The sequence below is a fragment of the Tetrahymena thermophila genome (genome assembly GCF_000189635.1).
Source record: "Tetrahymena thermophila SB210 genomic scaffold scf_8254777, whole genome shotgun sequence".
Taxonomy (NCBI): Eukaryota; Ciliophora; class Oligohymenophorea; order Hymenostomatida; family Tetrahymenidae; genus Tetrahymena; species Tetrahymena thermophila.
Genome location: NW_002476535.1, coordinates 47,445 through 62,639, shown reverse-complemented (window position 1 = coordinate 62,639; position 15,195 = coordinate 47,445). Strand labels below are relative to the sequence as shown.

The 15,195-nt window shown below is 22.1% G+C and overlaps 3 protein-coding genes across 3 annotated transcripts; 2 read left to right on the top strand and 1 right to left on the bottom strand. All coding sequences in view use genetic code 6, as the record gives it.

The window, feature by feature from the left end:
* Positions 1–1,862: 1,862 nt before the first annotated feature.
* TTHERM_00375060 (hypothetical protein) lies at positions 1,863–3,110 on the bottom strand (the record flags this gene model as incomplete). Its single annotated transcript, XM_001009634.3, has 1 exon — positions 1,863–3,110. One exon carries the CDS (start codon positions 3,108–3,110, stop codon positions 1,863–1,865), a length of 1,248 nt encoding a protein of 415 aa, XP_001009634.1.
* A 1,736-nt stretch (positions 3,111–4,846) lies between these two features.
* On the top strand, positions 4,847–8,389 carry TTHERM_000375059 (hypothetical protein; the record flags this gene model as incomplete). The annotated part of the gene is made up of 6 exons (XM_012795987.1): positions 4,847–5,228; positions 5,288–5,420; positions 5,488–6,013; positions 6,070–7,168; positions 7,228–7,536; positions 7,593–8,389. The coding sequence occupies exons 1-6, from the start codon at positions 4,892–4,894 to the stop codon at positions 8,387–8,389; spliced, it is 3,201 nt and encodes a 1,066-aa protein (XP_012651441.1). The 5' UTR covers positions 4,847–4,891.
* Positions 8,390–9,014: 625 nt separating this feature from the next.
* Positions 9,015–14,052, top strand: TTHERM_00375070 (hypothetical protein; the record flags this gene model as incomplete). The annotated part of the gene is made up of 3 exons (XM_001009635.2): positions 9,015–9,726; positions 9,851–10,050; positions 10,120–14,052. 3 exons carry the CDS (start codon positions 9,015–9,017, stop codon positions 14,050–14,052), a joined length of 4,845 nt encoding a protein of 1,614 aa, XP_001009635.2.
* Between the last annotated feature and the right edge of the window lie 1,143 nt (positions 14,053–15,195).

The window sequence follows — 15,195 nt, the reverse complement described above, 5'->3', positions numbered from 1 at the left end:
TTCTCAATTCTAAAAGAATTCCAGATAATTAGATATAAAAGAAATAAGTGAAAGAAATAAAAATAATTTAATAATGACAATTTTGTCTTTTTTTTTTAAATTTTATGAAAATAAACAAAATTAATGGTAAATTTTTTATTGTATTTATTTTTATAAATATGAATTTAAAGTAAGTAAGTAAAAATTTGCTCAACTCACTACTAAATTTATAATGAAAAACATCTATATTATCGATAATTAATTTCATATCATCTTTATAACTATATTTATAATAAACATTAAAAAATTAAACAGAAACTCTTAAGATGAAATTTTTTTATTTTTATAAGATAGTAAATTTTTTTTACCACAATTTTTTTAAATAACATCCCTATCCTCAATAATAATAATTTTATTATATTAAATTTAATATTTAAAAAATTTTAATACTAATTATTATGATATTTTCTTGATATTTAAAATAGTAAGTATTTTATTATTTTAAATCCACAATTAAAACAACATGATAAATAAATACTTGCTTAAAAATTGTAAAATAACAAAATAAATATATTTTTTTACTCAACTCATTGAATTTAAATATTTATACATTTAATTTCATAATATTGAACTCTAAAATCTAAGAAATATAATTTAATCTAAAGTTAAAAAATATTAAATAGATTATTGTTTTTTGTATAAAATCTACTTAAAATAATTAATTAAAAAAATTTTTAATAATACTCAAAAAATATTTGATTTATTTTCTAAGCTTTGAAATATTTTAATTAATTGAAATAGTAGAATTTTATTGCTAAATAAATATTAATATTATTTGTATTATTTTGTTTTACTTTAATAAATAATTTAACTTAATATAAAAAAAATATTTTTGATATTTTAGAATATTCACAATATAAGATTCTATCTTTAATTTTTCAAGTGAATAAAGATAAGAAAACTATTAAATTTATCAATTCATTTTGCTAACTAAAGTTAACCTCGAAAATAAGTATAAAAAAATACTGTTATTTTTTAGCTAAAAAGTGAAAATTAAAAAAAATATTAAAAACCATTTTATATTTTTATATAATACTTAATAAAATAATATAAATAAATTTAATTTAATTATTATTTTTTTATTAAACTGTTTTTAATTTTTATGAGAACAATATTTTTTTAATTTATTTAAAAGATATTATTAAAAACTTTAAGATTATTTAAATAAGCCAATTAACTTCTTAAGCTAGGTTAATGTTATTTTATTTAGGAAGTAAAAAACTTATCATGAAACGAAAATTTTAATGTTATATTTTGTTTTAATTTTAGTTTTTCTTGATTTATTTTATTTCAAAAATAGAAAATTAATTATTAAAACAATAAATTTATCTTTAGAAAATTTATGAAAATTCAATTTGATTAGAAAAATAAAATTATATTTTTTTTAAGTCACCATAATTTGCGAACAAATTAATATTTTATAAATGATAGAATTATTAAAGTGGACAACAAGTATTTTAAGTGCATATAATTACAATTAAATTCAATGTATGTTAGAGTTTTTAAACATTATTATTTATGTTAAGTAAATAGGATAAATCAGATAAACTCCTCTTTAGAGGAAAAATGGATATTTATTTTTAAATTTGGTAAAAAAAGACTTGAGTAAATTAATAGGTGGGTTTTATTCATAGGGATGGTTTTTATTTTTTTAATTTCAAAGTTAATTATTATTAATACTATTTATATATATTACGTTTGAGGATATTTAAAATAATTGAAATATGATAGTTCTAATTATTATTGTTGTTATTATTATTTAAGAAGTAATAAATATTGCATGCGTTCAGTAATAAAATGTTATTGTAATCAATTTAATTGAATCAGAAGATTTCTTAGATTTCAACGATATATGGATCAAATGTTTCTTCGTAATATTAAATTAGTAATTCTGGGTGTGATTGGCGAATATCAACTGTTTGAACGTATTTAATTTAAAGTTATGGTGTATTTTCAATAAAAACAGAAACTTTAGCTAGTTTTGCAGAAGAATTCTTCATTTTTACCACTTCAAGAACTTTAACGATTTATTAGCGGTTTTCTTTTCCAAAATTTAAATTTTGGTTTACAAGGGAGTTCTAAGGTGACCTAAATGTCAATTTTTTAGAAACACTCTCTTAGACTGATTTTGATTAAATTTCTTTAATCATGATATCAATATTTTCTTGTTAGGATCCAATAAAATCTTGTTATGTATCAAAAAGCCTCTTTTTTATAGAGCTAAATGGTGTTTGGCTGAGTCCAAGTAAATTATCTTTTGTTTGATTATTATTCTTCTACTAAATTGGCGTGCTTTAGACATTCTTTATGATGTTAGATTCCAATTGCTGCAAAGGTGACCTTTAGTAGTATTAATTTTGATGCTGGTAGTTAGTAAATTAAGGCTGTCTCTACTAAATAATAGAGCGATCATTCTTGTAAATAATTTACTATTAATATTCATCAATACTACTATTAATTTCTACTTCAGGTGAAGAAGATTGATGAGGTATTATTTTATTTTCTGAAGAAAGTAAATCTATGTAATTTTGTTAATTTTTCTGTTCAAAATTTTCCCTACTTTGAGCCAGACTTTTTTTATCAGTGAGTAAAACCATCGAAGCATATATTTGATCTCTGCAACTCTTATCCTCATCACTGACAGTTTCATAACTGTGAATAGAGCAGTATTAGTTTTAAGTGGGATGTATTGCTTTTTTACTTATGATACTCTTTTGATGATTGCTATTCTTTATATTTTTACTTTTTTCATTTGCTGAACAATATTATTCATTTTCTTAGGTTAAAAATGGTACCTACTATGCTCTAAGAATGTGTCTGTTACTATTCTGTGATGGAGTTAATATAATCACAGAAGACTGACTCGATTTGTCACTAGGTGTATTCCATTAAGATGTAGATGACTTTTGAGTTAGCTTGGAAGATTTTTAATTCTTTATATTTTTAGATAGTTATTTGGAATGGCTTAGTTTTGATTTGTGAATCTGCTTAAGTTTTTCACTACTCTTAATCAAATATCTTTAATTTCCTTTTTATTTCGCAAACACAGAATCTTACTCGTTGAGTTTCATCTTAAATCTAAACAAAATAATAATATTTATTATTTAAAAATTTCATCATCTTTTTTTATCTTAATTCTTTCTTCATTTTAAATTTAAAAATTTCAAACGGATTAGTGATTTGCGCCAATATCTATATATATGTTTCTATCTTAGATATTGATTATTTTCATAAAAATTTTTAACACTAACTTATATTTAACCTAAAACATCAAATAAATCTAAAGATTAATTAATTTACCTGTCATATAGTTTTATTAATTAAAAAAGTATTTGAAAATTAATTAAATTCATATCAAACATTAAAAATTTTTCTATTAATTAAAGTTTTTTTTTTTAAATTAATAAATTTTTTTCATGTTTTTATTAAAAAATTATAAGTTTTTTGAAAACGATTGACCCAATTCTACAATATTGTAAAACATTAAATATATTTATTTCAATTTTTTGATATTAAAATAATAAAACAAATAAAAAATTCATTACTTTTTTATTGAAAAAATAAATTTCTGATATATTAGCTTTTAAATAAATAAAAATTGAACACATTTTAATTTATTTTAAAATAATATTTATCAGAATAATTTAACTTTTTAAATTTTATATTTTGAGAGCTTAAAAATGCTAAAATAGTTTTATTGAAGATTATTTCAACAAAAATTAAAAACTAAACATTAATTTAATACTAAAACTCAAGCATTATAGCATGTGCATCAAAAAAAAGACAGAAAATACACAAAAATATTTAATGAAATTCTAATTAAAATTTTTAAATATAAAGAAAAGAAAATTATTAAATAACTACTGTTTAACTTATTTAAGTCTGGTATGATAAAAAATAAAGCATAAATGTAATTTAAATATGGTTAAGGATAAATTTGGGTGTAAGTTAGTTTATTTAAGTTTAGTAAACTTCATAAGAAAATAAAAAAATAATAAATTCAACAAATATTCACATAATAGGGCTAAAATAATAAAGAACAAATAATAAACCTTAAATATATTATTAATATAAAGGTATAGGTATTGGTTTTAATGTAATAAATATGCTTACTTTTTTTACATATTTAAATATGAAAATAAATTATACAAAATTGAAAAAATAAATGATTTACTGTCATATAATAAAATAAATTGATAAAATAAAAGTATCTTTATTCTATTTAAAAATCTTTAATAAATTTTTTTCAATCACATTCTAATATTTTTTTATGTATAATATAAAAAAGAATTAATGTTGAAATTGAAAAAATTTTATTATAATAAATTTAAAGAATTTTCAAAGATTAAAAAATATAAAAAACTAAATAAATAAAGAATAGCTTAGCAAAATCAAACATATTTTATATTATTATTATTTTTTAATTTATTTTTACACTATTTTAAGAAGTTGGTTTTAGTTTTTTTATGAATAAAACTATTTATATTCTGAAAATTAAATAAAGATATTTTAATTAAATAAAAAACAAATTAACATTTCTGATAATTATATAGAATTTAATTTTAATAATATATTTGTATATTCTTAATAACTATCAATTGTGAATGTTTTTTGAGTGTAAATTGAACCAGCTGAATTTTAAATAAATACAAATAATTTTTTTTTCACAAAATCTTTGTTTTTAAAATATCTTTGATACCTAAAAATAAATAACTATAATTTATTTATTGGTAGATTTACTTTCTTAATGAATTGAAGATTATATATGATTTTTGAAGTTTCTTATTACTAAAATTTGAATTAAATTCAACTAAGTAATTAGTATTAATTTGTAAATATAATATTTGTTGCAATGTCTCAAAGTAATTCAACAGTTGTAGTTAAAACTTTTTAGCCTTCCTAAAAAGAAGAGAAGCTTAAAAGTAAATTGTATGCAAATGCAGGGTAAACTTAAAAAAGATAAATTTAGTAAGCTAGCATAAATAAACCTGCACGCTCTTCCTCATAGTAGAATTCTTAGAATTAATAAAACACAAATTAAATTTAGTAAGCGTAATTGAATTAGCAGTAAATCTAATAAAATGCTACAAACCCTTCTTAATTTTAGCAAATTTATAATTAAATTCCTGATCAAAAAGTTGATTAATTCCTCAAATAAATGGAGAATGAATTAAGCAATTTAAATAAAAGTAATTTTCTAATTTTTTAAAGACTGTTTTCATTTATTTTGTTTGATATGTAAATTTAGAATAAGTATCGATAGGAATGCTAAACTCTCAAGCTCAAATTTTAAAGGAATAAAATGAAATTTTAAACGAAAATTAAAAGTAATTACAGGTGCTTATGCATTAGATTTAGAATGAAGATAAATTGTCTAAATAGTAAGATTTATTTTATCATTATGAGTTTGAAAATTTAAATTTTTTTTTTGCTTTGATGCTTATCAAGAAAAAATGAATTGATAGAGTAAAATAAGAAGGAATTGCAGAAGTTATTAGCACCAATTAATGAATAAATTCAAGAGATAAAGATGATTTATGAATAGACTAAGAAAAGCTAGAAGGAAATATCGTTTTAAATGGATAAATCTCCTGCAGCTGCTGGAAACTTTCAATAAAATCCTCAACTGAATTAAAATTTATAGGATTTTTAAAAAGCTAATTCTTCTTTGAAAAATAAATTAGAGATAACATCATAAAATTTAAATGGATTTCTTCCTGAAAACATGAACGCTTTTGCAAATATGACAAATTTCAACATTGATTTATACACTAAAACAATTAATAATTTAAAAAACCAAATTTTAGAATTGCAGAGAGATGCTCAGAAAGCTGAATTTGAATTAGAAGAAAGATAGGAAAAACTTAACAGACTACCTAAGTAATAAGAAATACTTATTCCAATTTAAGAAAATATTTAAGCTCAAGTTGAAAATATCGATTTTGTTTCTTCTCGCTAAATAGTAAATAATAAGGTAATTAATTATTTATTTCTACTGAAATAAGCCAATCGAATTTTTTTAAATAATAGCTTGGAGGAGAATTTGATTATGAATTATATAATGAATCGTTGAATGAGCTTTAGTCTGACTATGAATAATTATGGAGAGAGTATTAGTAAGAGTTATCAATTCACAGTGTACACATCCCAAAAATAAGTTTAACTTAAGCAGAAATAAATGAACTTTCATATAAGATGCCTAGTGTTTTAGATGATATTAAATTAAGACTAGGATTAGACCCATCTAAGCCTATGAAAAACCCTAATCTTAGAATTAAATAAAGAGAGTAATAGCAAAATTACATTGATATGGCAAGGTAAGATCCTGATCCAATTACAAATTATGCAAAAAACCAAACTCTTAAACCAAAAAATTTAGAAACATTAAAATCCGAGCCTGTTCCTTGCCCAAGAGAAGTAAAATACGAGAAACTAAATTAATCTTATAAGGTTCAATATGACACCTTACTCGTAAATAAATAGCAATAATAGGATCATTAAAATTAAAGGAGCTCATTAGCTGATATTCCTTCGTTTTCTAAACCTGCTCCTTATGCTAAAATCACTGCTCCTTAACAATAATAGTAGCCTTAAAGCTAAGTTTTTTATCCAAAATCTAATGTTTCTTCAATGAATGAAATTAAGCGTAAACAATCCGGTGGAATTCAAAATAAATTATAAGGATCTCACTAAAAAAATAAAAGCATACAAATGAAATCTTTAGTTGACAAAGATATGGATTAAGAGCTTTAAGAATATGAAGAAGTAGAAGAAGATTATGAGAGATATCTTAAAATACAAATGGACGAAAAGATTACTCAAAATCTTATTAACCCTTACAGAGATAACTAGTTGACCTTTTAAAAAAAGTAGGTACCATCACAAGATTAATAAGAAGAGTAAGATGAATAAATTTAAATTTCCTTAGCTAAAAATTAATTTTTACAATAACCACTTGATAAAGATTCATTAAAAGATATATTTTTACAAGTCCTTTAAGAAAATAAAGAATAAATTTTTGGTAATCTTCTTCAAAATAATTAAAATGACTTTAATTAAAATAATTCAAATGATTAAAACGCCAGAAGAAAACTTAGTGATTTAATAATCAAAAAAGATAAGAACGACAGTAAAAAATTTTATCATTTTATTCTTAATTTAATTAATATTTTTAATATAAAAAACAAGGTTAAGTGTCTCCCTTAAAAAATTCTTCATTTATCAATTAAATAAACTAAAATAACTCTCAGTAGTAATTTTAGCAGTAATAATAATAGCAATAGTAACAGCAATAGTAGTAAAATTAGAACTAGTAATCATAAGTAGGAAGACTAAGTTTGCAAGGAAACTTTTAGGATTATACACAAAATTTTAATATTTAATAATAATCTTAAGATTTAGCAATGAATTTTTTAAATGTTATAAATTCAACACTAGCTTCTGTAAACTAAGCTGTAAATAAAGCATAAAATCTTAATTAAAACAAGAAAAAACATGGTAAATTTATTTTTTATGAATTATTTTAAAAATAAATTTTTCATATAATTTTATAGGCCTTGATTTTGAAGAGGTCTCAGAGGGTAGTCTAGAGGATGATAGCATGGAAGCTGGAGTTTAAAATATATCTAAAAAACCTCCAGTATAATATCCATAAAATAATTAGTTTAGTTAATATGGAGGAGGTTAAATTCCTACCCAAAACTTTAATAGATAAATGCAGCAATAGCCTTTTGGAATGACTTTAAATCCATTTTAGTTATAATAATAGCAATAATAAATGATGATGATGGGAGGTGTTAACATGCCTTAACCAATTTATCCTGGAATGATGATGCCAGCTACTTGGATGGCTCCACCTCCTATGCCAAATGCTATGCAGTATAATAATAATATGGGAAATAACTAAAAAATTGATTAAGAAATAGATGATAAGAAAATAAATTTAAATGAGTACTACAGAGAATATTAATTAAGTGATACAGAAACAGTAGTAAACTAAAGTAGTATAAGTATGAGCTAAATAGATACAAAAAGCAATAGATCTTATGCAGACTCAATATTTTAGAGTTAAGATAATTCTAAAAGTGAAGGCCAGGTTTCTGTTCCAGGAAGGAAGTCAATTAGCAATATAAAAGTTTAAAATGAATACTATCCTCCTAATAAATCAACCTTAAGCTAAGGAGAGTTATCATAAAGTCATGAAATATCTTAAGATTACAGTAGAAGAAGGAGTACTGATAGAAGACCTTAGTAAAACAATAAATATAATAACTAAAATCAAAACAACAAAGTTGTTGGAGACGATATGTGGAAATATATGTCAGATGATTATAGTGAAGGATAAGTTTGAAAAAGCAATTAATTAGGAGAAAAAACTTTTTTGTTTTGAAAATAACATAAAAAATAATTAATAATTTTTTTTGATCGATTATGAAGTTTATATAAAAGTTTGAGAATTTTTTCTAATCAATTACTATGAAAGAGTACTAAAGACTAAATTATGAAATTTTTAATATTTTCAAAAGACCTTCTTTATTAATTTCTTATTTATTTTTTTGAATCTTACAAATATTTTTTTTTCATTCTTGTTTTTTTTTTTTACTCTTATTCATATTGTACAAACAAATAAATCATCATTTAAAATAAGAATAAAAAAACTATTTTTCAATTTCAATTTTATCAACTAATTTTTTTGAAGAAAAAAATTGAAAAGAATGATTTTTAAATAAAAAGATTTTATAAAAAGCATTTTTATTTTTAAATGGTTTTTAAAATTGTAAGTGGAATATACATTATTAATTTAGTAGAATTAGATTTTTATTAAAATATTATGTAAAGCTTTAGATAATTTTATAGTTTGATAGTAAAAAAGACTTGTTATAATTAATAAAATACAGTTTTGATAATAGTGTATATTTACATAAATATTTAATTTTTATATAACTGATCCATTTTAAGTTTTTTACATTTTAAAAATGGGAGGAGCTGTTTGCACCAAAATAGATGAGTTAGGTCCAAAGACAAAAGAAATATTTGAACTTGAATTTGATATGGAATAGGCTGAACTCATTGAGTCTTCTGATAAATACAAGCTTTATAGGATAAAAAAGAATTAAAAGGTGATCAGAAAAAGAGGAAAATCAAACGATTTTCAACCGAATTCTAAAGTTAAAAAGGGAGGAGAAGAAGAAGAAAATATAGATGGGAAAATTTTAGCTGTAAAGTTTGAGAATTATATTTTGAATCCTGGAAATTTCATTGACTCATATCTTCCTAGAGATGAAAAATTATTGACAATTGAACCAAACAAGAATATTATCAAAATATTTGACATTTATAGCTGGGAAGAATCAAAATCCGTATTTTAAAAAGTTTATATTATTGAAAATATTCAAACTACTTTGAGACAAGAGTTAAGAATTATGGAGATTAAAAACATGCAATACACTGATGACGAGTTTATAAAGCTTATTGGAGATTTAATTTAAGGATTAGAGTTTTTGAGAGGCAAAAAATTGCAAGTTAATATTGATGTTGATCATGTTTATAAAGTAGAAAATGACTATAAGTGGGCTTCGTATGAAAGTATTGCATTATATGATAATCCTTTACCAGTGCAACAAGAACTTTACAATATACTTTAACTGGTTATGCTCATTTTAAAAAAAGTTTTTCATTCTAATGAAAGTAAGAATTAATTAATTAATTAAAATTTAATAAATAATTTATTATATTTTTAATATCAAATAAAATATTTACTTTTGTTATAATTGATAAATTGATTTAATGTTATTTTTTCTTTCAAAATTAGCCTCTATTTTGAAATAGAATCACCAGAAAAGCTTTAAACTCATTTAGTAAATGCAGGTTTACACAGAATAAAATTTGAGTATCGATTTCTACAAGAAATTTTACCTTTTGATAGAGAATATTAAAGAATAAGATAACGACTATTTGTTTACAAAGATGGTTGAAGAAATCAAAATCAAAATAGATAAGAATAATCAGCTTGTAAAATACTAAATTAATTCACTTACTTTTTAGAAGAAAGTATTTTAATTTATTTTAAAATCAATAAAGGAGTTAGTAGAAGAGCTAAAAAAGTTTAAACCTCAAGAACTAAAATTAGAGATAGAGGGCAAAGATGAAACTCTTTGGAGAACTGTGAATGAGGAAATTAGGAAGATGTTTGAGATAAAGTAATTAGAAATAAAAAGTAATCAAAGCCAGATAACTTCTTTGTAAGCTAATGATATATGTCTGGCAATATCAAGTACATGCAAAATGATGGACAGTCTTTCTTTGGTGATGAAAGAAAATTTGCTTGATAAAGATTTTTTGCATTACTTTTCAACTTTTTTTTCTTAGTTCGAATTTGTAAACTTAAAATTAGAATTAAGTAGCAACTATCTAAGCAGTAACTACAAGTAATTAAGATAGCTTCTAGTCAATTAACAAAATTCACTTATTACACTTCACTTAGATTTAGAAAATAATTTCGTTACAAAAGAAGAAGCAATATAATTAGCGTTTGGATTTTCTAGGTTGTATATGCTCTAACATCTCTATTTAAACCTATCAAATAATTATATTAGCAATTATGGTTATATCAACCTAATAGAATGCATTTCATGTCTTTCTTATCTGTCTAGTTTAAGCCTTTATTTCAGTAAGTGCTATATAGAATATGAAGGATTTCTAGTAACTGAGCTACTGTCTAATCTGCTAAATTTAACTCAAATTAAACTTGATATTAGTTTGAATAATTTAAAGAAAAAAGTTAATTAAATTTCTATTCGAGATTTTAAAAAATAAGATAGACCCAATTAGGAATAAAGAAAAACTGAATTTTTTAATAACTTGATTGGAGAGCTTAATTAATTTCAGCAAAATGAACCTTTGTAATCTCCTAAAAATGCTAATGAGGATAAATTATTAAATCCTGCACTTCTTCCTGGCCCTCATTTAATAGAAGAGGAGGAGGAAAACTCATCAAAGGAAACTCAAACAAAGATTAAGGGATTATATGGAACAGCCAATACCTTACCTAACAACTTTGAAGAAAAAGATGTTACTAGCTTTAGCAATTCGAAAATCGAATTACAATAGTAATAATAATCTGACTAAAATATTGGGAGTTATTAGAAGACTGCATCTTTTTCTTTGATTTAACCGAAACAAAATAAATAAATAACTAATGTTGTTAAGTTTTCCAGTAAACAATCGAGCATGAAAAGGATAGAAGAAGAAAAGGCTGAAAGTAAAAAGAAATAAACTTAGAAGAATAATCCATTTTTATTCGTTAATAATCCTTAGTTGGGATCGATTTATTTAAATTTATGTAAGACAAATTTAGTTGAAGAGCAACTTCAACTGCTCCTTGATAAGATACCTAAATAGAGAGAAAAGCTTAAATATTTAAGGCTAAATATACAATCGAATAGTGAGTTAAAGAATTTTAAACAAGTTTCTGATTCCATCATGTACTTAAAAGACTGTATTGAGTTAGAAATCAACTGTGAAAAAAATTATTATGATCTGATTGATAGAGATTTTGTTGATTTTAATCTAAGTAGTCTCCTATGCTTAAGAAAGCTCACCTTGAATTTTAATTATATATATCTCTAATTAAGATAGATAATGAACTTGTTTCAAAGCATTCAATATCTGAGTGAACTAACTGAACTGGAACTGTGTTTGTTTGAAAATCAGCTTGAAAATCAAGGCATTATGTTACTTGGAGAGTCGCTGAAAAATTTAAAGAAATTAGTCTATCTCAAATTATTCTGCTATAAAATAGGCTTGCAAAGTTATCCTGAAGAAAGTGAAAACATGCTTATTCACAATTAAAATCTAGCAGCTATTTAAAATAAAAAAATTTTACCAAATTCAGGATAATCTATTTCTTTTCAAAACTAAACATAACCTCAAATTGGCAATATATAGTCTCCATTGCTGATTGAGTAAGACTATCAAGACAAAGAAATTGAAAATAATGAGCTAGAAAATGATTAAAATTTGAATAATTTCAAGGATATTCCTGCTGCAATTACAAACTCAAACATCACAGGTTCAATACTCCCACAACAGCTATAGAGTCCTCATAATAATATAATAATTAATTAATAATAACAAATAAACGCATTAATTAAATAGCATAGTATTGCACTAAGTGCACATTCTCCTGCTCATGGACATATAAATCAATTTGCTTCTCATCCTGAAAACATGCTAGCTCCTATTAGTAAGGCAATCTCTTAAATGAATTAATTATAAACTTTAAAAATTTGTTTATCTTTCAATATACTTGGAGTTCTAGGCTTATAATAATTTAGTTAGTGTTTAAACAATAAATCAAATTTAACTAAATTAAGTCTGAGTTTTAGAAATTGCATGCTTGATAAATCTGACAACTTTTCGTATTTACTCAACAGTCTAAATGGAGTAGCTTCTAATTTAAAAATATTAAATCTTAACTTAAAAAACAATCTTAATCTTAATTAATCTATAAGTATAAGCAATAATTATTTTTAAAACATGGTGAATTTGGAAGATCTTACACTTAATTTTCAGAAAAGTGATTTGGCTGATTTAGGAATTACAAATATAGCTACAAATTTATTATTTATAACCAAAACTCTTAAAAATCTAAGTATTTCTTTAAGCGAACAGCTCTTAATTTCAGATTAAGCTCTTTTTAATCTTTTTATCAGTATATCCAAATGCTAAAATTTAGAAACGATAAAGCTAGATTTATCTAAGAATGTCTACCTGAACACCTTACAAGGGATAGAAAACTTTAATAAAATTCTGAACTTAAAATAATATTCACTTTAATTAAGTAAATGTACCATAGATTTAATTGGAGGAGCTAATATTTCTACCTCTTATTATTTTTAATAACCTAAACTAGAAATTTTAAACCTTAGTCTTTCTAATAACCAATTAGCAAGTCCCGGACTTCAAAGTTTATCAAATAGTCTTTAAACTTTAACAAGTAGCTTAAAGTAATTAATCCTGGATTTAGAATCAAATTCAATAGAAGAAAACGCTTTCTAAAAGCTATTTAATATTATTTCTGAAATGACTGAATTAACATTATTAGAATTAGATTTGAGCAAGAATTCTTTACAATCAATTTAACCATAAAATTTTTCTCTTATATTACCAACAAAATGTTAGCTCAAAAAATTAACACTAATTCTAAAAAAAACTTTTATTACTCCCTAAATGTGCAGTGCTCTATTCTTAAGAATGAAAAAGCTAACTAAAATAGTTGACCTTACATTAGATTTCAGCTAAAATATGTTAGAAAAATCATAGTCTTAAGTAATTAATCCTTAACAATAAATTAATAATTATTAATAATAATAATTGTTATAATCGAACAATGCAATAATTTAAAATGAAAAACAAAATCCCCAACCCGAAACAGAATAATCTAATTAAGTATTAGTTGTCCCAGGTCATTAAAAAGGTGCATCAAACACTTCGCTTAATGCTATTTTAAAAGCTCCTTCTGGTGCAGTGATCTCATAAAACTATAATGCTTTGGAAAAACCTTAAGATAAGATTTTAATTAGCCATTAAAACAACCCCTCTTCTCTTTCAATTATTAGCTTTCCTCCTTAATTGTATAAAAGAAATTCTATGAGTGCATAAATTGTAAATAGTTTAGCTAATCCCTTCGAAGCTTTTCCTGAAGCTTTATAAAATATGAATCATTTATGTAGTTTAAAACTTAATATTATGTAAAACATGTCTGCTTTAAATACAAGTCTATTTTACATTACTCATGGAATCGTTGCTTCATGTATAAATATGCATCATATTAAAGTAAAAAGTGAGGCATGGAATGCTTGCTATTCTTCATTTATGCTTTACTTTATAGAAGTCAAAAACCAAATCCAAACTATCTTGGCTAGGAATAAGATTCTTATTTCTCTATCAGAATAATTTGGATCATCAATCTTAAATGATTGGAATTTACTATATACATCAACTATTTAATGAATATAAATAAACAAGTTTATTCAAAAGCATATAACAAATTTTATAAACTATTAATTAAATTTTATAAATATATTGGTTTATTTTTATTTATAGAAGTATCATTTAAAATTTTATTTTGATTTATTTATTTACTTTATTTATAAAAATACCATAGTTTTAATAAAATAAGGTATTTTTAAAATTCTAAAAATATTCCATTTTCCTTTCTAAATTTTTAAATTTTCATAAAATAGGAATTAAATAAAAAAGTTTTAATACAAGGATCTACAGTATTCTTATTCCAAAAATATTAAAAAATTAAAATAATAAAATATATTTATAGTTATAATAAAGAAAAGTTTCAAAATATAAAAGTCTTAGAAAAACCAAATGTTTAGTAAAATTATTTTAAAACAAAATAGTAATAAATATTTAAATCATTTTTTGTGAAATTCAAAATTTATTTGTTTTTATTTAATTTTCTCAATCAATCTTATTTAATACAATAAGAATCTAATAAAAAAAATTTTTTAATTTCATAAATGATTGAAATATTTATAATTCCAATTTTTTATATTAAATAAATGAATTTTAAATAAAATAAGTTACTAAATTATATTTTTTACTTTCTACAAATTGAATGAAATGTAGTTTGTCTAAATCTTAAACATTTAAATTAAACAAGGTTGTACTGGTTAATTAATTCAATAGTTAACAATACATAAAGTGGCTAAGATTTCTTAAATTATTTTCAGTTATCATTATTTTTATTTTTTTGCTAAAAAATGAAATAAAAATTTAAAATGTACCTTATATTACATAAAAATAAGCTTTAAACGATAACTGTTAATTAAACTAACATGAAATTAATTGAATTACGCAAGGAATAGTAAGAGTAACTTGGGTTTAAAAATATCATTAAAATATAAAATTTGATCATTTATTTAAATAATTAAAAAACATGAAATCAATTAATTATATTGATTAAACGGTTATAATATTTATGATATAACATATAAAATAAATAAATAAACACTTGCTAAAATAATGTATCAGTTAGATAAGTAATTTATGTATAAAATAAATGTATTATACTTTGGGATAGTTTTAAATTATCAATAAAAAAATATTATTTGTTCCAAAAAAATGATAAAGATTACTTTA